Raw genomic sequence first — 27980 nt, 5'->3', positions numbered from 1 at the left:
CTCTTTATCCAGAGCCACTTACAGTATACAAACTATAGGATGCCAGGTCAACAATTTACTATTCAGGCATTTAACAGACGCTCTTAAGTGGCCAAAATACATTGTGATATGTGATATTACCCAAACATTTCTGGGCCATCCTGCTCATCCAACTTAGGTATTTATCACACTTAAACAGGTAAGCTACTATACAAGCCATTATGACGGTGAGGATTTTATGACATTCTGTAAACTATGAAATCATCGTCACACAAGCACAACACAGGCTGAATACAGGACTTTCATTGCAAAAACAGGCTAAATAATTGCAAAAGAAAAAGTTTTATTGTAGGTGACAGGGAGACAAAAGACACAGACATCCACAGTGGAGGATCCATGACTGACTACACTACGATACTATACTGTAGAATGAACCTATACGATATCCTTAGTCACAGATTACCTACTGTATATAACATAATGTAAGAGCCAGTAAAAGAGTAAGTGAAATGTCATTTACTTTGTTCAACAACCAAAAACCATATCATTAAAATAAAAAATGCAGCTGTCATAAAATAGAGGTTTAGTAGCGCTGATCCAGATAATTAATATGATCGTAATATATACATATTATCAATTTATTTACACCAGTTATTGTATGTCATATTATTCTACACTATATTGTAATGGGTTGATATTTCATCCATAATCATTACATCAAATATTCATATATTATTGTAATAATAATAATACAAATAATAATAATATATTTTTAAATGTAGTCCCTACTCTTTGGGGTGTTTTTTGTCACTGAATATGTATAGCCCATGTCTATGTCTGACACTTGGACAATGCTGCAGTAGCAGCATGTGAATCACAGGCTATTGGACAAATATATTACACTTTTATGTCATGTGTCCAAATATCCGAAAATAAAAATGAACTGAACTGAACCCTAGATCAGATTACCGTAGATTAGACACCAGCAGAACAGGGTTCCAACATTCAAGTGCCTTCGATCGCTAACGTTGGGCAAGAGGGATTGATTCTCTTGTTGTCGTATCACTCCGACTCTCCTAAAATAAGAGACACACACACACACACACACACACACACACACACACACACACACACACACACACACACACACACACACACACACACACACACACACACACACACACACACACACACACACACACACACACACACACACAGAGAGATAGTCAAGCTAAATTGTGTGGGTGCATGTGTGTGAATATTTGAGGGTACAGGATATTCCACTGTATTAATGCTTACCAGTGGTCGAAAGTACTGGAAAGTACATTTACTCAATTTTTTCTATATTTCTTACTTTACTGGAGTATTTCCCAGTTTTCAATACTTTTACTTCTACTCCACAACATCTCAGAGGCAAATGTTTTACTCCACTGTAATATTTGAAAACTTTGGTTACTAGTTACTTTGTAGATTTTGATTATTATTACAAAACACACATTAACGACTTCAGCCCTATATGCATGTTGGCCATTTGAAAATAGCCGATCTACAAGCTCACAATGTGTCAAATCGAGCTTATAGATCTGCTTTTTTTTTCAAAAGATTTATACATTTGAAAAGTTGTGAAATGGGACATTCTGCATAATGAGTACTTTCTACTTTTGGTACTTTAAGTACATTTCGATACCAATACTTTTGTACTTTTACTCAAATACATTTTGAATTCCAGACTTTTACTTGTATCAGAGTATTTCTATATTGCAGTATTTACTTAAGTGAAAAATGTGAGTACTTTTTCCACCACTACTGCTTACTTGTGATCGACTGGAAGAATGGTTCCCCTTTCGTGTACAGATGATGTACCACTCTCTTACCTGTAGAGGGCAGCGTAAGATCATTGATGAAGAGCAATCTCACCAGCACTCCAAGTTTAAGTTGTTGTCATTCACATCAGTTGATTCAAAAAAACATTACATTATGCATACATTTGACAAAATAGTAGTTTAAAACGGTCCCCATAAGTTTGGGAAAGTATGAGGTCCATTCTTTCAATTTGTCCAGAATTTATTTTCTGGTAGAATGTCCCCTCTATATCTATCTCTGGTTTAGTAATCGCTTGTATACAGCAGGGGTCTTCAACAGGTGGTCCGGGACCCCTAGGGGGTCCTCAGGGCTACTATAGGGGGTCCACCAAATCTTTGTGTGATAGGATTTAGTTTTTTTAAATTAGCCACTTGAACCCTAGAATTCCTTTTCTGAGGGGAACATTAGCCGAAAATAGCAGATCTACAAGCTCTCAACGCCTCGCAGCGCGAGGCGTTGAGAGCTTGTAGATCTGCTATTTTTGGCAAAGAGGCTAGAGGTGTAGAGGGGAAAAAAGAGCAGACTAAGTAATACAAAAAAACTTTCATCTGAAACACAATTTCATACAATATAGAGTAGGGGGTCCCTGCTTCATCTCTCTCAGCTAGGGGGTCCTTGGCCTGAAAACCCCTGGTATACAGTATATGCACACACATGCAAGTGATTACTAAACAATAACATACAAGTGATTTGTGTGTGTGTGTGTGTGTGTGTGTGTGTGTGTGTGTGTGTGTGTGTGTGTGTGTGTGTGTGTGTGTGTGTGTGTGTGTGTGTGTGTGTGTGTGTGTGCGTGCGTGCGTGCGTGTTTGTACCAAACAAAACCCATTACCTGCTTACACAGTAGGCAGTGAAAGACAAATATCAGCGCCCCCTGTAGACTATTGAGGATGGTGAAGATGTAGACCACTGTCACTGTCCCGTCCTCAAACAGGAACGCCCCAAACACCCACGTCAGACCCAGCACACACAGCAGAGCTATAGCTGACCCTGTGAAGTTCCTAGTGGGGAAGCAAGGGAGAGGAGATGAAACAACCATATTTAAAGGAGAATTTCACCCGACCGTTTTCTTACGTTTTACTATGATGTTAAGATATCCTAGATTAGAACGAGTGGTACGGTACAGAAATGTCATAACTCCATAACGGGTCCACCGCAGTTAAAAACCTGCAGCCTACGGTGCTTATTTTAAATTGCGTATTTTAATAGTTTTAGTTTTTTTCGCGAGAGATCTGATGTTTATAGTGACACAACACTATACAACGTGTCGCTCTTGAATGTTCCTCACCGTAAGCGCGGCTTACTGCGGCGGACCCGTTATGACATTTCTGTACTGTACCACTCGTCCTAGGATATCATAACATCATAATAAAGGTAAGGAAACGGTTGGGTGAAATTCTCCTTTGTAACAATCAGGCTCATCCTCTCCCAAAAAGATGCATTAAAACTAGTCCATGTACGGTATAATACAATTCCTTATCAGGCTGCCCCAACAAGGCTCTAAGGATACAGGATAGGTGGGTGGGCACTAGGGACATCTGGGCACTTCGATGTCAAATTGGCTATTTTGTCCAAAATGTAAACATTTTTAATATTATAGTAATGTAAAGTATACATGATGTGAACATGCACAGTACATCATTATAAGACTTCATTTTATCCTTCAACTTCTTGTTTATACCCCAAAATAACTGTATATACAGTATTAGACCTTAATTGTCAAATGTTTATGCATGTTCTAATCATGTATACTTTACTTTACTTAAAGGTTTCATGTCATAAAATTATATTATTATTTTATTTTTTTTAAATTAACTTTGAACATTCATAGTATTTTCTGTGGTCTGGGGTTTTCTCAATAATTAGGCTCAGATAAGTGCTGTGATTGGCCCGTGGACTTTGATGTCACAGTCCATTAATCCCGCCCCCTGACTGGGGCGAAAATAATTCTATTTTCGATCAGTGGTTCTCAAAGTGGGGTCCAGGGGGTTCTAAAGGAACCCTTACAGGTCTGTAAGTCTGAGAGTGTACAAATGGTTCTATATGTGCACGCACGCACACGAGCACATACACCCGCACACACACAGACTGACTTAATGTCGTGCAGGTTGGAGTGGTCTTGGTTGGGTGTGTGTCGTGGTGTGTCAGAACCAGAACAGCGCGGTAGTTTCTGAACCAGCTTCCGGACGGTGACGATGAAGAAGAACACGTTAAGGACGATGATGGCAAACACGGGACCAAGGAAACTCCAGATGAAGCCGTGTTCCAGTGACAGCCAGCAGCTAACAGGGAGGAGACGACACAGGGGTTCATGTTAGGGCGGCTAAGAAAGAACACATTCACGTCAATTTGCACAAAGTCTCAAAGTGGTTTACACACAGGCCCACATTTAACAAAGGAAACACAATGACAATGACTGTAAATGACAGAGGATTGTGTATCATCATACTGTGTGTGTGTGTGTGTGTGTGTGTGTATGTGTGTGTGTGTGTGTGTGTGTGTGTGTGTGTGTGTGTGTGTCACATCTATCTATCTATCTATCTAATCTTATAGATGCGGGGATCGTGGTTTTAGCTGCGGTTGCCGCGGATAACCGCTGCCATTGCAGAGGACATTTAGTGTTTTACAATGAAGGCACGGTTGCAGGTCCTTTAGTTGAAGTCAAGGCATCAAGATATCACAATATTTGAGTTTTACCTGTTTAAATGTGGATTCAAACACTATAGGAATGTTCACTCTTACTGTAAGAGATACAGACATACTGTAGGTACACACACACACATGCGCGCACACACACACACACACACACACACACACACACACACACACACACACACACACACACACACACACACACACACACACACACACACACACACACACACACACACACACACACACACACACACACACACACACACATACACATACGCTTACTGTCGTTCAGTGCCATATCCCATAGGCCTGCTGATGGCAGATATCACCACTATGACCAGGGGTGTTCCATACCCCACACTGTACATGTACCGATGTCGAATGGTGGGAGCGAAGACCACCTCCACCATTTTGTAGAGCAAGACCCCTTCTAACAGCATCCAGCAAAATGTCCCCAAGAAGAAGTAATGGAGCAAGGCCGCCACAAGCTTACAACCAACCTGAAAGACAACATTATTTCACCCACGTTTTCAACAGCAAAATTAACACTCTCTGGATTCCAGAGCAGAACCTCTGCCCCAATTGTTTCAAATTGGTTATATGGGTTATAGCATCATACAGTACTTTTTGGGGCGGTGTAACCTCCCCCTATAAGTGAGGTTTGGACACTGACCAATCCTGCACCGTGATTGGCCAATAGTCTACAACGCAGTCTGCAACGCTAACCCTTTCACAGTCAACGCAAATCTATACTTTTGCAAAGTCAGCCAATCACATTACACCTAGTGTCATCACCACTAGCTGTAATGTGATTGGCTGACTTTGCAAATTCAGGACTGTGATTGGCTAGCGAAACACATGACACATGTGCAGCCCTATGAATAGCAGTATGGACTTAAAAAAACACTTTGGTTTTTTTTTAAGTGAATCACTTCCATCACTGTGATGACCACTGTGACCACACCGCCCACTTCACACTGGGTGTGATTTTTTACAGTACTCCTACAGATTCCATCCTCATTGGCACATTCCCAACATAGCTGGCCCACAATAACCTACCTGACCTGGCGGTGACCTTTGCTTCGAGGAGCACTTTTTCTAGTTAATGCTGTTTCTGCAGATGGTCGATGATTTAGGAACGTAAACATCACGTACACGTCAACTTCAGAAGTGGTATTCATTAACGTCAAACTACATACGTTTCTGATACATTTCTAGTGCCTATGTCATTTTGGTGTGTGCATTAAAATAGTGTTTAATAGTGTTTAGAGAAGTTGTACAAAACACATTTATGTGGAATGGTTATTGTCTCCGCCAGGCTGAAAGGCATGGCGAGAGAGTATGTTTTGCCCCCTGTCCGTCTGTCCGTCCGTCTGTCCGTCCGTCCGTGTGTCCGTGTGTGTGTCATTCTGTCTTGTCTGTGTACAGCTAATCTCTGGCACCGTTGGCTAGCCCGCAGCGAAACTGTGCACACACACTCCCTGGATGCCAGAGCAGAAGCTCTGCCCCAAATGTTTCTCATGGGCCTTTTATAGCGCCACCAGGAGGCCGATTTGTGCAAAACACATTTTTGGACAGTACTCCTACAGATTTTGGCCAAAAATCCCACAAATCGGTACACAGTATCTCTATAGTCATTAAAAGAAACGGCTGATTTCAGATTTTTCATATTCCATCCTGATTGGCAAAAATTGTCTTTCAAAGTTTGCAGGAGTACTCCGTTTCGAACACAATGCCTCAAATCATGAACACAGCATGCAATTTCTGTGAAATTTTGCACACACATTCCCATTAGGCCGATCTGTTTGATTTTTCATATTCCATCCTGATTGGCTAAGATTGACATCTAAAGTTTGCAGGAGTGGCCCGTTTTGAACAAAATGCCGCAAATCATGAACGCAGCCTCCGATTGCGGTGAAACTTTGAACGCACATTTGCACTACGTTGAGGAACAAATGCCACCCTTTTCACATTGGCCTGTTATAGCGCCACCAGCAGGTCGAATTTAGCAAAACACATTTTTAGAACAAAATGCCTCAAATCATGAATGCAGTGTCCGATTGCCGTGCACGGCCTAGGAAGAAATGGCACCCTTTTCCCATTGGCCTATTATAGCGCCACCAGGAGGCCAAAATAACCTACCTGACCTGGCGGAGACTTGTGCTCCGAGGAGCACTTTTTCTAGTTGTGAATAATGTACCAGTGAAATATTATATCAAAAATAACTTTTGTCTAGACTCTTAAGGTCATGGACCGTCTATCTACCACAATCGGAGTTGGACACACCCCGACAAAATGTATCCGTCCTGCGTTAGAGACAGATCGAGTAAATAGGACACTTAGTCCCTATACAAACCTCAGATTCAGTCTGTGAAACGCCAGCGAGGAAGATCAAGTCAGCGACAAAGAGGCAGATGCAGAGGTGGAGGTGGATGGTGGTGCGGGTTCCCTTAATGGAGCGACAGAAGCTGAAGGTGAAGATGCACACTGCCAGACACAGCAGAGAGACGACAAGACCCAACATGGTCAGCACCTCCAGCTCAAAGAGCTCCTGCACAGGGAAAGAGAGCAGGTTTACTGTGTGTGTGTGTGTGTGTGTGTGTGTGTGTGTGTGTGTGTGTGTGTGTGTGTGTGTGTGTGTGTGTGTGTGTGTGTGTGTGTGTGTGTGTGTGTGTGTGTGTGTGTGTGTGTGTGTGTGTGTGTGTGTGTGTGTGTGTGTGCGCGCGCGCGCGCGCGGAAAAAAAACATATATATATATATTTTTTTTTTTTATTAATTCATTATAATTTTTGCCCTCAAAACATGAAGCCGGGTGTGCCTTTCTGCGATTTCACGTTGTAATGTAATTTCATGAGATAATATATATATTTATTTTAATATTTTTTTGCGTGGGGGCTCCACGCAAGTGCCTAGTCTGCCTAGTGCAAATATCCACCCCTGTGCCTAACCTCCAGGTGGTAGAGGGCCATGAGCACAGCAAAGCCTTTGAGGTGTTTAGAACGACACACGGTGTGTGTGGCGTTGGTAGATTGTTGAGTGCAGCCATCCGTGGCCCAGGCCCCTTCCTCCCCATCCTGTCCTTGTGGTCCAGACTTCCAGTATGCACAGATGAACTTCACCTTAGAAGTATTCTTCTCCTCCTAATACACAATAAACACCCATTAGTATTATTATTATTATTAGCAGTGTTATTATTATTTTATTTTTTTAAACCACTGACAGGATGATGACAAGGTGACAACCAGTGGTAGAAAAAGTACTCACAATTTTTTATTTAAGTAAAAGTATCGTTACTGCAATGTAGAAATACTCTGTTACAAGTAAAAGTCTGGAACAATAAGTAAAATTATTGAAAATGGGAAATACCCCAGTACAGTACAAATTCCTCAAAGGTGTATTTAAGTACTGTAGTACTTGAGTAAATGTACTTAGTTACTTTATACCACTGGTAACAACATCTCCACCTAGATTGCTGCTATTGGCCCACCTGCAGGTGTCTCATAGTGAGAATGACAGGCTTGTCCAGGAGCTCTGTGGACACTACCACTGACACCACTTTGGAGTAGACCTGGTAGTTAGGATCCACACCATCCTCCTGGTGTTCTCTGAGAAGCTGAAAGGAGTGGTTAACGGACTTCTCCAGACTCGTGTAGCTCACCAACCCAGCGAGCGCAAAACCTGTGAGAAATCAGCAAGTCTCTGTTGATAAGAATGATGTATGTATGTATGCAGCATATTCCCATATATGGGCAAGCACACTTTTGTGCCCATATATGGAGCTGAGTGATATGTTTGTCTGCGCCTGATGCCATGACGACACATTGAGGTTAGACAACACACTCCATATTTGGGCCTAGCTGTATTGGAAACTCCTTATATGGTTATGGCTGAGTCATGGTGACATGAGCGTGACATCAGAGGGGAGAGGAGAGGAGAGGAGAGGTTACCAGCGTATGTTCCATTCCAAATGAATGTCTGCCAGTCAGTGTTTAGAGTAGCACTGTGACTGTGACTGCTCAGATGAATTGGTCCAGTGGGCGGAGTCTTTCCCTTCCTCACAGCAAGCTCCGCCTCTATTCAAACACAAAACCCATTTCAGTGAGTCTATGAAACCTATGAAATCTCTAGAACGCATTATAAACCGTATTAGAGTTTATAACTATAATCATAACACATTATTAAACATTTCATCATGACTTACAGTATGAGGTCAAAGGAAGAATAAGAACACATAATGCAATCATAACACATTATAAAGCCTTCTATAATGACATATGAAGATCAAGAATCATAATGACTTCATAATTACTGCAGTGCTCACTCACAGACATGTTATTTTGGCCAGGATCAAGTGTATTATGGTTCTCATACTTATAATGCATTATAGTGTGATTATAAGTCACTATAAGTGGTCATTGGTTGCTTTAATTAAAGTGTTAAAGAACAACACAAAACGTTTCTACCTACACCTCCAAGAATGTCATTACTTTACATTACCAGGGACCACTTATAGTCCTTAACACTATAATGCATTATAACCACATAACTTTTTTGGTGTAGTTCTCAGATGAGCGCCTGGATGTGTTACTTGGTGCGCACAAAACAAATAAATAAATAAATACATTTTGCCGCGACACGTCTCGCAGGATGGATAAAAGAGGGATACATGGATAACTTGTCTGTGCAATGGTCTGTGTGATGCGGGACCCTGCTTCTCGTGAATGATAGGCACTCTCGACATTAACTCCAAGCCTTGTCAAGAGTGCGACTCCCATCCTGGCTGCTCCTGTTATCAATTGTTTGCAGACTTTGCACTATGTTGATGTGCTCTTCGCATGCTTATCAAAAGCTGGGTGACTGAAATTCTTTGTCCCTGTAGAAAAGGCGCTGCTTGTATCCGCCAGATTGGGATGTTCACGGCATATTTTGCACCACATCACGGTGCGTTCATCATCGGTGATGAGTGCGTGTAACGCTGCCAGCAGCTTTCTGTGTGTGACTGGCTGTGTCAGGATTCGAGGATTCACACACACACACTCACACACGTGCAGCATGCATCCCCTCCGCCTCCACCCATGGGTGTGTATGGGGCGGACGCGTGCGTCACAGTGAATGTGTGAGTGTGGCTTCAGGAAGTAAATTCCTGTCCCAGCGGTCTCAGCGGTCTCAGCTGTTGGTACGCGAAAACGCCTCCCTTCGTTTGATGTGCCGCGCAGCATGCATTTTGACGACGCATGCGCACCTGCGCACCAGTTATGTGCACCCCTGATAATAACAGTGATTATAATACATTATGACATTATTATAATGTATTACATCTATGCTGGCCTACTCGAAGTGCCTGAAATGTCATATAGAAAGCACGGTGAAGAAGCATTCTGCTTCTACGGGCCTACGGCTTGGAATAAACTCCCATTGCACCTAAGACAGGCACGTGCGTGTGTGCGTGCGTGTGTGCATGCGTGCGTGTGTGTGTACGTGTGTACGTGTGTGTTTGTGTGTGTGTGTGTGTGTGTGTGTGTGTGTGTGTGTGTGTGTGTGTGTGTGTACCTGTCTGGTTTGTCTCTATATGGGTGTAGTTGTCTTGGAGCTGAGGTCCGATTAGCCTCACAGCATCCTCCACTATCTGAAGCAACCCAGTCACCTTGTCACTGTTGTCACTGTTGTCACTGTTGTCACTGTTGTCACTGTTGTCGAGGTGAGCGGGGGACTCCAGCACTGCTGTAAACATCTACACAACACGATGAGAGGAGATGGCATACAAGGAGTGTGTGTGTGTGTGTGTGTGTGTGTGTGTGTGTGTGTGTGTGTGTGTGTGTGTGTGTGTGTGTGTGTGTGTGTGTGTGTGTGTGTGTGTGTGTGTGTGTGTGTGTGTGTGTGTGTGTGTGTGTGTGTGTGTCGTGCGTGTGTGTGTCATTCCTGATTGCTACCTTTAGTAGTACATCTCCATGACTTGGCTTTCCTTCAGACAGGTCAGTGCAGCTGTTCCACATCAGGGACAAGATATGAGACAGACCTGATGAAGACTGTAGACAGACAGACAGACAGACAGACAGACAGACACAGAAAGTAAACATGTTTGTACGTACATACGTACAAACAAACATACATACATATGTATGCACGCATGCACGCACATACATGCATATGGTGATTCTGTATCTAATGATTGAATATACTGTAGATATAACTCACCTGTGTACTGACTGCTTTGAACTGGTCACACTGTACCTCTGCATGGAAGACATTAAACTGATCAGAGCTATACAGTAACACATCACTATATGACTATGACATTACATAGTTGCTCAGAACTAGTTTTTCGCCTTTGGCCTGGGGGACACAAAGGAGGGTAGTATAGAGCCCTGGGGGACTCCAGTCAACAAGGGTTTACGTTTTTTTAAATCCTAATGGTGTCATGGATCTCACCTGAGCATGGGGTCCTTTCGTTGCCGTAGTTACTGTACCCAGCTGAACAATTGCACCAGTAGCTCCCTTCATGGTTTTCACAAGTCCCCTTCACGCCACAAATGTCTCCATCTTCCAGACATTCATCTTTATCTGGATGGTGTGGAGGTAGTGCGTGGTGGGGGTTGGAGACAGAGAACATTACTTAAACACAGTCATGGTCTATCATGGTAAAGCTCACATTAGACACTCAGACCTGTTGGTGCATTTGCGGCATTCATGTGGGATTTGATTCATGTGAGATAGATTAGCTATAACACTAAACCCTACTGGAGAGGATAGGAAGTAGTGGTATCATGGACAGGGTCAAATGTTGGTGGGGAGATGGAGAGAGTCAGGGTTCAGGAGTGTTCATTTAACTCTGGGGTCCTATCTTCTGCCCGGTGCAATGTGGCGCAATGCCCCTTAAAGCCGGGTACAAGGTGCATTCGGTATCGTCCCCCCCGACGCAGTTGTTAAATTACTTAACGCTCTGCGCTATGCGGAAGATATGTTCCTACAATTAACTGCAGCAAGTGTGTGTGTGTGTGTGTGTGTGTGTGTGTGTGTGTGTGTGTGTGTGTGTGTGTGACAGACAGGCACACCTGAATCCCATCACTCACTCACACACATACAGGCACACCCAAGCCTAAACCACACACACGGATTGACGGACGGACGGATGGACAAACAGAAAGGGTGCAAAACATAGTCTCGGCCACGCCTTTGATCTGGCGGAGACAAAAAGGAGGGCACCTAGTATAGAGCCCTGGGGGACTCCAGTCAACAAGGGTTTAAGTTTTATAAATCCTAATGGTGTCATGGATCTCACCTGAGCATGGGGTCCTTTCGTTGCCGTAGTTACTGTACCCAGCTGAACAATTGCACCAGTAGCTCCCTTCATGGTTTTCACAAGTCCCCTTCACGCCACAAATGTCTCCATCTTCCAGACATTCATCTTTATCTGGATGGTGCAGGAGTGAGTGGAGGTAGTGTGTGGTGGGGGTTGGAGACAGAGAACATTATTTAAACACAGTCATGGTCTATCATGGCAAAGCTCACATTAGACACTCCGACCTTTTGGAGCATTTTCTGCATTCATGTGGGATTTGATAGCGCGGCACCGAGTGCCGTGCTATGAGCTTGTAGATCTCCTATTTTTGAAAAATCTTGAATATGTTTGCCAATCTTTGAATACATTATTTTGAAATTAAAAAACAATACTCAAATCTTTGCTTCTGGGGGGTCCTGGAACAACATATTTTGAGATGGGGGTCCGCGGCCAAATACATATAATTTTGTGGTCCTTGACGTGAAAACCACTGATGTTATAGCAACAACAAGTTTCTTCTTAGATTTTTTGTTAGGATTTAGAATAAAATTGTAGAATCCCCCAGAAGCAAAGATTTGAGTTAAACATTTTCGCTTTCAAAATGATTATATATATTCAAAGATTTGTAAAAAAGTCAACAAGCTCATAGCACGGCACTCGCATAGCCCAAAGGAATCAAAAAATGACACTCCCGGTCTGAATGGGTTAACAGCACATGACTTCATGATGAAGTGTACTTTGCTTTGAAAACGGTTGAGACAAACTCCAACAGCAAACTGGTTACTGTGTGTAGAATAATATCATTCATTAACTCCTGTTCAAATTGACCAATTTAGTGTCTAAAAGTTAGGATATAGTACTCCAAAAGCCTCTATGATGGTTTAATACCTATAGTCATCCAAAGAGATCTGATGTCTTTTGAAAACATATTTTACAATTTCAGATAAACTGTAATCCAAGTGGATAACTTGTTAATTCAAGTAAATTACATGAAACATAAACAGAAGTGAACAACATAAATAATCCATGGCAGACAATAAAACATGGAGCTTACTTGAACAGATCACACCAGCATCTTTAGCATGGAAGCAGTAATCTACTCCATATCCATAGTGACTGCAGGCATCAAGGAACCTCTCATGGCCCAAACACTCCATATCATCCAACCAGACTTTACCAAGGCCTTCACCAAAGAACGCCTTCGTTTTGGCTGTCAGAGCTGTTCCACAGCCCACCTGTCTACACACTACTTGAGCATCATTGAGATCCCAGTCATTATGACATATTGTTCCCCACTGGCCTTCATGATAAACCTCCACTCTACCAGAGCATCCATCAGTACCATTCACAAGTTTTACCTGTGGAGAACCTGAGGACAGAAATATAAAGTTAAAAGATATTAAAACATGACATGTACAATAATAATAATAATAATATTAATAATAATAATAATATTATTGCCCTTATTCTCTCCGCCAGGAGAGTTTGTTTTCACTTTCTGAAACTGGGACTAACATTGGTCAAGCTTCACGTGACACGTGACAGTACGGTGAAATAGTGTGATCCGATTGGCTAGTGACGTATAGCGGCCTATAAAATACATGCGTCACTTTGAACGAGTCTGTGCCTCTTTCAAAGTGAGGTAAGACAGTTCCAACAATCCTGCATGCAAAGCAGATACTTTAATTAAGCTAAAGCCTCTCTAGATGGGAAGGCCTCGATCCTACAAATGCTTAGTTAACAGCTAAGCGCCCAAGCCAGCGAGCATGATTTCGAGTTGACATGGCTGAGAAATGGACAGATAGGACACTTACACAGACAGGAGGGATAGGACACTTACATAGACAGGACGGATAGGACACTTATACAGACAAGACGGATAGGACACTTATACAGACAGGACGGATAGGACACTTATACAGACAGGACGGATCGGACACTTATACAGACAGGATGGATAGGACAGTTAGAACATAAGAATTAGAACATTCCCAACATTCCCAACACAAGTCTGCTGGCGGAGACTTGTGCTCCGAGGAGCTCCGAGGAGCACAAGTCACTTTTTCCGCCAAGAGAGTTTGTTTTCACTTTCCGTCAACCAAGCAAACATTGGTCGAGCCTCACGTGACACTTGACAATACGGTGAGGTAAGACAGGAATAATCACTAAATGGCTGAGAAATGGCGGAGCATTACAACATGTAGACACACTGGTGTCATCACAATATGTATTATAAATAGCTTAGACAGGATTAATCGAGAACAATACATTTCAGTACAAACTGAGATCACAGTTAATGACACAGTGCAATTAACTCTTATTATGAAAACTGAAGAAGCTAATCATTATGTGCAAACCGATGAAGAACCAAAGGCGCAACGCCAACAGGAGAAGGACCAAGCTGAGAAACAAAGACGAAGAACACTCGTCTTTGTTAAAAAAAACAGACAGGACGGATGGGACACTTATACAGACAGGACGGATCGGACACTTATACAGACAGGACGGATAGGACAGTTAGAACATAAGAATTAGAAAATTCCCAACATTCCCAACACAAGTCTTCTGGCGGAGAGTTGTGCTCCGAGGAGCACTTTTTCTAGTTATTATTGTCTCCGCCAGGAGAGTTTGTTTTCACTTTCTGAAACTGGGACTAACATTGGTCAAGCCTCACGTGACACGTGACAATATGGTGAAATAGTGTGATCTGATTGGCTAGTGACGTATAGCGGCCTATAAATACATGTGTCACTTTGAAAGAGTCTGTGCCTCTTTCAAAGTGAGGTAAGACAGGAATAATCACGAAATGGCTGAGAAATGGCGGATACTGTAACAATTGGATAGGACACTTACACAGACAGGACGGATAGGACACTTACATAGACAGGACAGACAGGACGGATAGGACACTTATACAGACAGGACGGATAGGACAGTTATACAGACGGATAGGACACTTGTGTTCCCAACATTCCCAACACAAGTCTGCTGGCGGAGACTTGTGCTCCGAGGAGCACTTTTTCTAGTTATTATTATTATTACCCTTATTATTATTATTATTATTATTATTATGTACTGTTTATGATTTAATTTACAAATGATTACCACAGTAACCTTCCTAAAGAACAGCTGCATGTTTATAAAAGGCACAGAAGGCCCAACAGATGAAATGATTAACCCTACCTGTACACTCCAGAGCAACATTGTCACATGCTGCAGGGTGGGTCTGAAGTGAGCAGTCTGCGATAGAGGTCTCATTACCCAAACACCTGCTTGTAAACCCTCTCAGCCCTTTGCTTTCACCAAAGTAAGGTTTTACTTGGGGACTGACTGGATCTCCACATTCTAGCTCTCTACACGTCAACACAGCCTTGCTTGAGCTCCAGCCATTACTACACAGTTTCACCCACTCATCGTTGTGGAAGACTTCCACTCGACCAGAGCAGCGGTCAGTGCCGTTGACCAGCCTGGCTTTGCCTGGAAATCAGTAAAAAACACATTAAAAAGTGTCAGAAATGCAAACGTTCAAGGAATGAAGGAATGTTTACATGACTTTAGCTGAAAATATGTTTTCAGGGTCCAGTAGTGGCTAGAAAAATGGAGCAGTATAATTTAACCCATTCAATCCAGCAATGCGTCTGTGTCACTTTAAGATTCCTTTGGCTATTCAAAAATAGCAGATCTACAAGCTCATAGCGTGGCACAGAGTGCCGTGCTATGAGCTTGTAGATCTGCTATTTTAGAAAAGTCTTGAATATGTTTGTCAACCTTTGAATACATTTTCTTTTTTTTTTTTACTCAAATTTTTGTTTCTGGGGAGTCCCTGGAACAACATATTTTGAGATGGGGGTCCACGGCCAAATACATCATTTTGTGGTCCTTGACATGAAAACCACTGATATTATAGCAACAACAAGTTTTTTCTTTGATTTTTTGTTACGATTTAGAAGACAATTGTAGAAATTTCGCTTTAAAAATATATATATTCAAAGATTTGCAAAAAAATCCCATGATTTTTCAAAGAAATTGCAGATATACAAGCTCATAGCGCGGCACTCAGTGCCACGCTATGAGCTTGTATATCTGCTATTTTTAGCGGCGCTAGCCGCTCTATACCTTTGGGTATAGAGCGGATATTAGCCCTCTATACCTGGCTTTTGCGTCAACGTTCTGATTGGTCAGGCTCGCCAAGGTTCTGATTGGTCAGGTCCGTCAACGTTCTGATTGGTCAGGCTCGCCAAGGTTCTGATTGGTCAGGTCCGTCAACGTTCTGATTGGTCAGGTCCGTCAACGTTCTGATTGGTCACTATTCATGACATCATAGTGATGTCATGAATAGTAACATAGTGATGTCATGAATAGTGACCAATCAGAACGTTGACGGACCTGACCAATCAGAACGTTGACGGACCTGACCAATCAGAACCTTGGCGAGCCTGACCAATCAGAACGTTGACGCAAAAGCCAGGTATAGAGGGCTAATATCCGCTCTATACCTAAAGGTATAGAGCGCGAAGTTTGTATATCTGCTACAAAAAGCTACGAAGATAGAAGCTGATAGAGTGGGTACCTAAAGTTTATTTTTTAGGTACCCACTCTATCAGCTATGACAGATCAGTTTTTGCCACTTACCTTGGAATGCATTTGGTGATTCGCTTCCAATGGCACTATTTAGTGCCACTGGAAGCCTTTTAATATTGTTTCTCTAGTAGAAACACATATCTATGACAAAATATATCAAAGGCGCCGCTACCTTCACACAGGTGTGATTTTTGAATAGACCAAAGAAGTCAAAAAATGACACTCCCGGTCTGAATGGGTTAACAGCACATGACTTCATGATGAAGTGTACTTTGCTTTGAAAACGGTTGAGACTGAAACTCCAACAGCAAACTTACTGTGTGTAGAATAATATCATTCATTAACTCCAGTGGTGGAAAAAGTACTCAAATGTTTTACTTAAGTAAAAGCATACTGCAATGTAAAAGTACTCTGGTACAAGTAAAAGTCCAGAATTCAAAATTTACTTGAGTAAAAGTACAAAAGTATTGGTATGAAAAGGTACTTAAAGTACCAAAAGTAAAAGTACTAGAATATTTAAAAATATCAGATCTACAAGCTCAAAACGCGTCGCCATGCGATGCGTTGTGAGCTTGTAGATCTGCTATTTTCAAATAGCCAAGGTATAAAATAGGGCTAAAGTAGTTAATGTATGTTTTATAATGTGATCATTTATATCTGCAAAGTAACTAGTTACTAAAGTTTTCAAATAATTGTAGTGGAGTAAAAGTACAATATTTGCCACCGAGATGTAGTGGAGTAGAAGTAAAAATATTGGAAATTGGAAATACTCAAGTAAATTACAAATACCTCACAATTGTACTTAAGTACAGTACTTGAGTACATATACTTAGTTACTTTCCACCACTGTTTTACTTAAGTTAAGAATTTGCGTACTTCTTCCACCACTGGTCGACAAGTGAATCACATGAAACATAAACAGAAGGGACCAACATAAATAATCCATGACAGACAATAAAACATGGAGCTTACTTGAACAGATCACACCAGCATCCATAGCATGGGAGCAGAGATCATGACCTCCATATCCAATGTGATTGCAGTCATCAAGGAACCTCTCATGGCCCAAACACTCCATACCATACAACCAGATTTTACCAAGGCCTTCACCAAAGAACGCCCTCATTTTGGCTGTCAGAGCTGTTCCACAGCCCACCTGTCTACACACTACTTGAGCATCATGGAGATCCCAGTGATAATAAGCACATATTGTTCCCCACTGGCCTTCATGATAAACCTCCACTCTACCAGAGCATCTATCAGGACCATTCACAAGTTTTACCTGTGGAGAACCTGAGGATAGAAATATAAAGTTAAAAGATATTGTAACATGCTATACTGTATGTAACAACAACAACAACAACAACAACAACAACTATTATTATGTACTGTTCATGCTTTAATTTACACATGTTTACCACAGTAACGTTTCTAAAGAAAAGCTTCATATGTATAAAAGGCACAGAAGGCCCAATAGATAAAACATAGTACCTGTACAGTCACATGTTTTCAGCACACACAGTAACCCTGTGGAATAAGACAAGACTTTATGAATTTGTGATGTCTTTCACACCACATGACAAGCAGTCACAGTGCAGTATATCCACACACATTCTAATCACAAAGTGATGCTAAGAACCGCTAATGTTATAACATCTGAAACCCACCACTTCTTTATTCTACACCACCATTTTACTCTTTCTGCTTTATTTATACTTCTTTTATTTTAATTGAATGTAAATGTCCTTTTATAATGTGTTTGTTATGCTCCGTGATTGATTGATTGATTGAATACATTATTAACAGTTTGGCAAATATGTACAGTAAACAGTTGGGGGGGGGGGGGTCATTTCTGGTGATAAGCTTAGACTTTGTGCAGAAACCAGCCTAAATAATCCAGAGACATTTGCCCATCGCACATTTGAACTAGATACCATATTCTCAATCTCAACTCTCAATTCCTATACCAATCGATCATCTCCAAAGCACAGCAGTAGGCTACGCAAAAATGCTGTGGCCCTCATTTATCAATGGAGCGTAAAGAACTGCGTATTTTTTGCCTTAAATTTGGCCATAGGGCAACGTCAAAGTCACATTTATGAAGCGATCCTATAGAGCCAATCCTAGCGTACATTTGGTGACGTCTGAAAACGAGTGTCATTTAAATAACACGCCCTTAAATATTCTCGAAACGCACAGATTTTACGACATGAAGAACCATAATACGACCAAACCAAGCATGGAAACCCAATAAGAAAGAGATCCGCCGGGCCTCGCTGCCTGTCAAGTCACGCACGTGCACACGCGCGCACGCACACACGCACACACGGACCTACTTGCAAGCCCAACTGCGTAACGGTACAATCTTTGTCAATCAAGTAGGCTTGTAGCTTAAATGAATGACAGATTATGAGATCGCCATAAATGGAATACGTTTGAATATTAATTTATTTAACCCATACCGAGCAGTGCGCGTTCGAGTTACACTAAAATAAAGCAGTCATCTCATGTAGGCTATTCCCATTTCCCAGTGAGACTCGGACGGGCGACTCCCGTGCCGCGTTAATGAGAGATAGATAGCCTTGAGAAGAGACATTAATGGATGAAGGCTGGTGTTTGTTGGACCGTGGGTTAAATGTCCGATCTCCCGGTGGCCATGAAAAGATAACAGCGGCGCCGCTGCGCCGGTCCAATCTCCCGAAAATGCTCTCGCATAAGTGCTCGTATATTTTGAAAATAGCAGATCTACAAGCTCACAACGCGTGTCACATTGACACGTTGTGAGCTTGTAGATCTGCTATTTTCAAATAACCAATGCAGCCAGATCTGCAATCTTATCTGAATGACTGTTAAAGCAGATTGTTTAAATGAGTTTATAAAATGTTATATTTTCACAAGGATTATTTATTAGCGTGTTAGATATCTGACCGTTAAGCATTTCACACAACACAAGTCTCTGTCTTGAAATCGGCTGTCATATATTGTTTTGCTTTTTACTACACGATTGATCGCCGACATGGGATCACACTGCAAGAGTTACATTTGTCTCACAAAAACGTGCAAGGCTCCCGTGTTATATGCACGAGACCGAGACAGGACGCTATATTGTCATTATATAATTTTCTATTTCTCTGTATGTCTCTCTCTCTCTCTCTCTCTCTCTCTCTCTCTCTCTCTCTCTCTCTCTCTCTCTCTCTCTCATTCTCTCTCTCTCTCTCTCTCTCTCTCTCTCTCTCTCTCTCTCTCTCTCTCTCTCTCTCGATTACACAAGACCTAATTCATGGAAACAAGCCCTGAGGGCCTACCTGGGTTATCCTTTTAGCATTATTTTGTTTGAATCTGTGCCATTGTGCAGTTTTTTTGCAAACTATCCTTCTGCTGAAATGCACGCACGCACGCACGCACGCACGCACGCACGCACGCACGCACGCACGCACGCACGCACGCACGCACGCACGCACGCACTCTCTCTCTCGATCTGCGTCAGATCTGGGGTTTTGTCGGCGAGCACCAAAAAAGGGCCCCGACAGCATAATCGGAGCACATATCCAGCATTATGTACTAACCCTCAAGGTGGCCTTACACTGCGTCTGAAACAACCCTCCCGAGTATTAGGGGGGGGCGTGTGTACCCCAGCCTAGATCGGGGGCGAATCTCAGGCATAAATATCGTCTAGTGTGAGGGTTCAAAGATCCAATCTTAACTCTCCCGAGTTGCTCACAGGACGGTCGGTGCTGCTCTGACCATTTTCAAACACGTTTCATATTTATCTGGATCGCTACTGCACAGCACAGTTGGGGACTGTGTGTTAAGACACACACACACACACACACACACACACACACACACACACACACACACACACACACACACACACACACACACACACACACACACACACACACACACTCTGTTCATACCTATGGTTCATACCATCAGGTTGTTCATATAGCATGGACATGGATCAGGTGCAGCTTTGGTGGATCAGATTGACTGACTGATGATGACATATCTTTATATATACATGATATTATTTTATATCTATATATATTTAATAGTTCTTAAATCCATTAAAAAAAAATATATATATTGTACATATTTTTGTATTGTTTATAGAACACAAAATATCAAAAAGAACTCCCGAATTTGTACATTTTAAGTATTTGGAAAACTAAAAGTTAGGTGCACCCCTCTCTTTCATGAGTTTTTTTGTTTCGCCCAGCCATGCATATCTGACCTCTCCGCGGCTCAGCTGTCACTTTGTCAGTTGCGGAGTTAAATTAAGACTGAGGATTTGTTTTTACTGTGTTCTACCTTCTTGGTTTTTCACTCTCTGTGGGCAACACAGATGATGTACAGTATAGACAGGTTTCTTGTTTACAAACATAACTGGGCATGTGCACATTCAGGGTGCAAAACCACTCTAAAACAAACGTGCACAGCTGATATTAATAAACGTATTGATTAGAGTCAGCTAGAGCCATGAGCTGCAGTGTGTGATGGTGATCACGTCACCTTAAGCGTCTCAAACTAGATAAGACCTGTATAGACCAATCCACAGACGCGCTGCATGTAGGCAGTCATAGCTGCGACACCACAACACCACAGTTATGACTGACGGATTTGTTAATAGTTAGAAGGATGCATTCCAGATTATGTAAAGAGTGCTGTGTTCATCCCTAGACGTGCAGAAACCTGTCTATGCCCGGGGTAAGCAAGCACAGGATCACTCCATTTGCCCCAAAACTTGCCACAGACTGTTGATCAGAGCTATGACTATGTTTTAGGCATCTTACCCCACCTCGATCTCTCGGCTTGATTGATTCTCTGATTTGCCTATCAGACCCTCAGCCTGATATGGCAGGTTGCCATAGCAACCATATACAGGAAGTTTGACCTCTTTATCACAATTACGGCAAACTCAAAGAGTGGCGGTGTACTAGCAGACATACCTGACCCACAGAAGGAGCCACTCTGCGTCACTCTGCGTCAATCCATGCTACATGGACCCTGTGGGACAGCCAACCCTAACAGCCCCTGCATGGTCAACAACAGCTTCCCTAAAGACTTCTGTGACAACACTCGACTGCCTCATGATGGCCATGGTTACCCACAGTACAGGCGGCCTAATGACCGAGGTTGGGAGGTTGGGACTAGAGGTTAGGGCCGCAAAGCAAAGCGGGGAGGGAGGAGAGGAGAGGAGCCGAGAGGAGAGGAGGGGCCAGAGGGGCCGGACTTAGCATGACGTGTGTGCAGAGTGACTAGGCCAGTCTGGACCAACCTCTGGACCATGCTCGGATCGGGCCTAGATGTGAGGGCCGCGAAGAATATCAGTGGTGCTTAAAACCTTTTTCATGTCATGATGTCAAGGACCACCCAAAATTATATGTATTTGGCCACGGACCACCATCTCAAAATATATATATATAAATATAATATATATAGATATTTGAGTTAAATGTGTTTGCTTTAAAAAAAAATACATTAAAAAAAACAGCAGATCTACAAGCTCAAAGCGCGGCACTCTATGAGCTTGTATATCTGCTATTTTTTTTTATAGCCAAAGAAATCTTAAAATAACACAGATGCGTTCCCGGTCTTAAAGGGTTAAGGCCAGCTTAATCTGAACTGGGCTTTAGTTATCACCCCGCCTTTTATCCTCAGCTTTTGAGCTCTGAAGATATCTCCTCTTTTAACCCTTCATAAACTGACTTATACTGTGTAGGATACAACATTCACAGTAAAATAGGGAGCTAAATTGGACTAATAATCACTGATCACTGATAATCACTGATAGACTGTATGGTGGAAGAGTACTCAGATAATTAGTTTTACTTAGGCCTAAGTAAAAGTAGCAATACCACAATGTAGAAATACAAGTAAAGGGCCTACATTCAAAATGTTACTTGAACACAAGTACAACAGTATTGGCATCAAATATACTGTATTTAACGTAAAAGTAGGCTCCTCATGCAGAATGTCCCATTTCACAAATGTTTCGCAAAATTTAGCGATAAAAAAAAGTAAAGGATCTACAAGCTCATGTGTTACAATGTGAGCTTGTAGATCTGCCATATTCAAATCGCCAAGTATAAAATAGGCTTAAAAGGTTCATGTAGGTTTTGTAATAATAATCTAAATCCGCAAAGTATTCAAATAATTGTACTGGAGTAAAAAGTACAATATTTGCCTCTGAGATATAATGGATTAAAAGCATAAAATATTCAAACACATCAATACTCAAGTAAAGTAAAAGTACTTTGACATTGCTCTGAAGTGCATAACTTGAGTAAAAGTACTTATAGTTACTTAGTTCTACCAGTGTGGATATAGACTTACCCATAATCAGTAACACCTTCCCAGGCCCCATGCCAAAGACGGACCGATTGAGCTGACTCAACTGATGACTGTGTATGAGAATAGCAGAGCTGGTCCTCTGTCAAGAAGACCAACCCTACACATACAAATAAGTGTCTTTTTATAGAATCCTCAGTCTCTCTGCAGCTACACATTCACTGTCCATACAGTAACAGTAAAATCCAAGACTGTACGCAGTGAAAGAGAAAGTAACAGAAAGCCCAAAGAGGGAAAACAGTAAAGTGCATATGGCACTCTGCCCAGGATCATCCCTCCCTCAGAGGTGCTGTGAGGATAGGCCGGGCCGACAGGTAACGGCAGGCCTACTGTTTGTAGGATTACCTGGAATAGTGGCTCTCAAAGTGGGTTCCTTTAGGGGGTTCCAGGGGGTCCCCAGCAAAATGTGTCTATACTGTTTAAACACTTAAAGGGATATTATTACACTTTCAAACATGTTTGGGGTCATTATAAAAAGCGAGGTTATACCTAACCTCGCTTTTTGGAACCAAAGGTTAATGGTCACTTAACACATTCACAAACACACATTAGATATACCAGTCCACGTAAGAGCAGTGAACAAGGAAAAACTGCATTCATGTAGCTCCACACAAATGGAACAAACTTCAGGACTCTCTGAAACTGGTGCGATTGGTCTCAATAGAGACATTCAGGGTGCTTCTTGAGGACACACTACATAGTGACTATACCTGTTTCATTTAACACTGTTTATCTTGCATCTGATTTTTAAATCTCTGTGTTGTTATCCATGTCCTCACTGTATTGTCTGATTCACCGCCTTTTGCGATTATTTTAATGTTGTTTTATGCTTCTTCTTTTCTTTTTTGCTTTATTGTCAAGTTGTGACATAAATGTTTGTTATCAGGGCGTCCTTGAAAAAGAGAGCTTGCTCTCAATGGGTTTCCCTGAATAAATAAAGGAAAAAGAAAGAAAGATTTTAACGTCTACTCTTGTGTGAGAAGTGGTGGAAAGTAACTAAGTACAGTTACTCAAGTGACTGGAGTATTTCCAATAGTCAGTACTTTTACTTCTACTCCACTACATCTCAGAGGCAAATATTGTACTTTTGCTCCACTACAATTATTTGAAAACTTTAGTTACTAGTTACTTTGTAGATTTTAATTATTATTACAAAACATACATTAACCACTTCAGCCCTATATTCATTTCGGCCATTTGAAAATAGCCGATCTATCTGCTAGATCTGCTATTTTCAAAATATTTTCCAACTTACTTTCTACTTTCTTTTGATACCAATACTTTTGTACTTTTACTCAAGTACATTTTGAATTCCGGACTTTTACTTGTAACAGAGTATTTATATATTGCAGTACTGATACTTTTACTTAAGTAAAGAATGTGAGTACTTTTACCACCACTGTGTGTGAGCACCCCAGACAGTTTTTAAGTTGCTTGATTCATTTGATATGAATTTCTATCAGACCTCTATCAGTCCTATACAAACCCATTGTAACTGCAAACTCCATTTTAACCATGATAGATTCACTGAAAACTCATGTCCTTGGTTCTGGTGACTGATATTGTCCTTCTAATACGTGAGGGGGCCGTGTTTTTATATAGTTTTATTATAATGTGTTTTTTTTTTCTTTAATTTTCCTATAGAATATTATACAATTTAAGTGTTTGCCTGTTATGCCATGCCCAGAATAGGGGTTCATGTGGTTAATTGTTTTATTGATTGTATGTGCTGGAGGGTGTGTGGTGATGAGGCCAATAATCAAGTTCTGTACATCGAGGCTGGACATTTTGGGCAGAAACCTCTTATCTCCATATTTTAACATTTTTTGTAAAATAATGCCGTACTTCGTCATTCTAGTATGTCACACAAAAGTAGCAAAAATAGCTTATCTACAAGCTCAAGACACGTCGCAACACGTTTTGAGCTTGTAGATTTTTGCATTTTTTTTTATTGTCTCCGCCAGGCCGAAGGCATGGTGGAGAGTATGTTTTCGTTTGATTTTCGCTGTGTCCCCCCCCTAGCCAAGCTAACATTGGTCAAGCTTCACGTGACACGTGACAATATGTTGAAAGGGTGTGCTTTGATTGGCTAGCGAGACGCATGGCGAAATACATACCTATAAATAGGTGAGTCACTTCGAAACATTGCGGTGCATGTTTCGAAGTGACATCAGTGCTATCAGCCAAGCTAACATTTAGTCAGGAGATATTAGCAGAAAAAGTTCCAATCTTGGAATAAATTCCTTACCAAAAATCCTGCTGCTGGCGGAGACTTGTGCTCAGGAACAGTCAGGAACAGTACTTTCCAGTACAAGGAGCACATACCAAGGAACAGTACTTTCCAGTAATTTCCAGTACAAGGAGCACATACCAAGAAGAGAGGAGTGCGTACCGAGAGGAGAGGAGCGTACAGCGAGAAGAGAGGAGCGAACAGTGAGAAGAGAGGAGCGTACACCGAGAATAGAGGAGCACACCAGTACAAAGTGAGATCACAGCTGAGATCACACAATGCAACTAACTCTCATTACGCAAACTGAAGAAGCAGGACATTATCGTCTGAAACCTCATGAAGAAGCAAAGGCGCAATGCCGACAGCAGAAAGCCAAAGCTAAGAAACAGAGACAAAGACCACTTGAATCCCTAAATGACAAAAAACAAAGACGAGCCACAAATGCTGACAACATGACACAGCAAAGATTGCTACATTCTCTGGAAGAACACAAGTCTGCTGGCGGAGACTTGTGCTCCGTGGAGCACATTTTCTAGTTTTTACTATTTTGGAATTGGATTTTTTTGGGGGTATTTTGGAATTGGAATTCTGAAAAGTAAATGTTTTATTTAATTTCAAATGCATTTAGTTATACTTAAGTTAACTTTATGAACTTAAACACAAATACATTGGACATAAAAAAAGTAATTAAACTAATAATATAACTATACTATAGTAATTAAAGCGGGTCATGATTGCATGTTTGGAATTGTAACAGCTGAAAATCAGACGCTGCGTTCATGATTTGCAGCATTTTGTTCAAAACAAGCCACTACTGCAAACCTTGGATGTGAATCCCAACCAATCAGGATGGAATATGAAAATTCTAACAGATCCGTCTTGATCACATTACTATAGAGATCATGTGTACCGATTTGCGTGAAATTTGGATAAAATCGGAAGGAGTCATATCAAAAAAAGAGTTTTACATAAGTCAGCCTCATGGTGGCGCTATAAAAGGAAAAATGCAGGGCGATGGTTTTTCCTTGACCTTTAGGGAATGGCATACAAAGTTTTGCACAGATCGGTGCAGTTATAGGTAAAAACACAAATCGTCCTGTTATAGCGCCACCATGAGAATGATTTGAACATTTGTGGCATTTTTTCCTCGGCCAAATGGGAATTTGCGTTCAAAATCTCACGGAAATTGCATGCTGTGTTCAGGATTTGAGGCATTTTGTTCAAAACAGGACACTCCTGCAAACGCTGGAAACCATTTCTATCCAATCAGGATGGAGTATGAAAAATCTCAAAGACCTATTTCGTTTTAATGACTATAGATATACTATGTACCGTTTTGCGTGATGTTTCGCTTTGCGTGTGCACAGTTTCGCAGCGGCCGGGCCAACAGTGCCGGAGATTAGCTGTTCACACACGGACACGCGGACAGACGGACGGACGGACGGACAGACAGGGGGTAAAACATACTCTCGCCATGCATTTCAGCCTGAAAATACACATAACTGCATATATATCACACAAAAGTGCCCGTTGTAATAATGAATATAAAATACAACAGGGTGGTATCTCAACATGCTTTAATTGGTCCTCATCATAAGTCATTCTACAAAATAACAACCCAGTCTGCTTACCTGCTACAGAGACAGCAGGCAGGGGAGTTATTTGTGGTGCCAGGGGATGGCAATTTCCGCCCCCTAGCGGTATATTTTTATGCATATTTTCTCCATCCATCTACATGTAACACGTTATAGACATGTGTTCTCTTGTATGCGACCATACAGTACATCCATTAGCCACGTTGAACCTGGTGTCCCTATTTTTGGTCATCTCATCATAGCGTATTAATGTGGCTGTTTCAACCTTAAGATTACATCTAGGATTAAAGGTCTTATGAGATTTAGATAAAATAAAATAAAAATGTATTTAAAGAATATATATATATATTAAAAGATATGCACACATTTTCAAGATTTTTCAAAAACAGCAGATCTACAAGAGTGCCGCGCTATGGGCTTGTAGATCTGCTATTTTTGAATAGCCAAAGCTAAGCGGTTAAAATGATTCTGACGCTATGTTAACTAATTTCGCTGGGGACCCCCTGGTAACCCCCCCAAGGACCACTGGTGGTCCCCGGACCACTGGTTGAGAACCACTGTACTAATGTAACAAAAAGCTGTTGTTGATTGAGTCCTACCAAGAAAGGGGAGTAGACTAGCCTGATTATCAGACTGAAGCTGCGTGGAGCTTCAGTCTGACATTGGCTCCAGTGTAATTAAGTGATTACAAGGGGGAGGCGATTAGAATTTCCCTAAACCAATCCTAAGGGATCCCCAACACCACCTCCGACTCTCATTGGACAATACATTTTATTCCGAATAAATCCTTATTAGTTCACATTTACAACACCAGACCAAGAGTCCACTCAGAGAGTGGGCGGGGTCTATGGTCTGGAACCAGGCTTGGAGTAGACCGTATCACTCCAGTTCTTAGATCTTTACTGGCTCCCTGTCTGTCAAATTTCTATATACTATTGTTATTGGATTACTGGATTTTCCTTAGGCTTTTGGTATGGAAGGTTGACAGTTTGTGGAGATCATTTTCTGTCGATCTCCAACATTCAGAACCATATAGCAGGGTAGACAGGACGCAGCTCTGGTACAGTCTCAGCTTGGTGTTGGTGCTGTACTGGGCCGACTTCCAGACGTTGTTAAGCCTCTGTAAAGTGTTTCTGGCCTTGCTGATGAGTCTGCTTGTGATGCACTGACAACGCTGCCTAGGTATGTGAAATGATCTGTTGTGGGTAGGTTTATTCCACCACCTAGTGGTGAATTGTCACCATCACCACTAAAATAACGTACAGAGAGGCAGGTCTCTGCATCTTTGAGATATATCTCCACACTGTAGGAGCGTTCTCGTTACGCGCAGCAGTACAGCTTGTTACGCACAGCAGTGCGCACTAGATGTATACCCAAACACGTCGTCAATCTTCCTTAATAAAACATATGTAGACTAACTAGCAGCAGTAGCCTTGGTCAGGCTGTG

The 27980-nt window shown here is 41.7% G+C and overlaps 1 protein-coding gene across 2 annotated transcripts; it reads right to left on the bottom strand.

The window, feature by feature from the left end:
- Positions 1-270: 270 nt before the first annotated feature.
- LOC311060424 (uncharacterized protein) lies at positions 271-22740 on the bottom strand. 2 transcript variants are annotated; one of them, XM_084078602.1, is made up of 19 exons: positions 22694-22740; positions 17846-17881; positions 17327-17647; positions 14957-15250; positions 12828-13142; positions 11774-11905; positions 10924-11055; positions 10690-10727; positions 10425-10520; positions 10045-10225; positions 8442-8567; positions 7982-8172; positions 7443-7634; positions 6851-7045; positions 4777-4994; positions 3933-4121; positions 2660-2840; positions 1794-1844; positions 271-1055 (listed from the first exon to the last, which is right to left on the bottom strand). In XM_084078602.1, exons 1-19 carry the CDS (start codon positions 22722-22724, stop codon positions 1002-1004), a joined length of 2973 nt encoding a protein of 990 aa, XP_083934728.1. In that variant the 5' UTR covers positions 22725-22740; the 3' UTR covers positions 271-1001. The 2 variants fall into 2 exon arrangements, with proteins under 2 accessions (XP_083934728.1, XP_083934729.1); XM_084078603.1 differs by having other exon boundaries at positions 1794-1853; positions 2672-2840.
- Between the last annotated feature and the right edge of the window lie 5240 nt (positions 22741-27980).

This window comes from Gymnoscopelus microlampas (assembly GCF_963454915.1).
Source record: "Gymnoscopelus microlampas genome assembly, chromosome: 14".
Classification (NCBI taxonomy): domain Eukaryota; kingdom Metazoa; phylum Chordata; class Actinopteri; order Myctophiformes; family Myctophidae; genus Gymnoscopelus; species Gymnoscopelus microlampas.
Note: the sequence above shows the minus strand (reverse complement) of the source record. Positions and strands in the feature narration are given on the sequence as shown.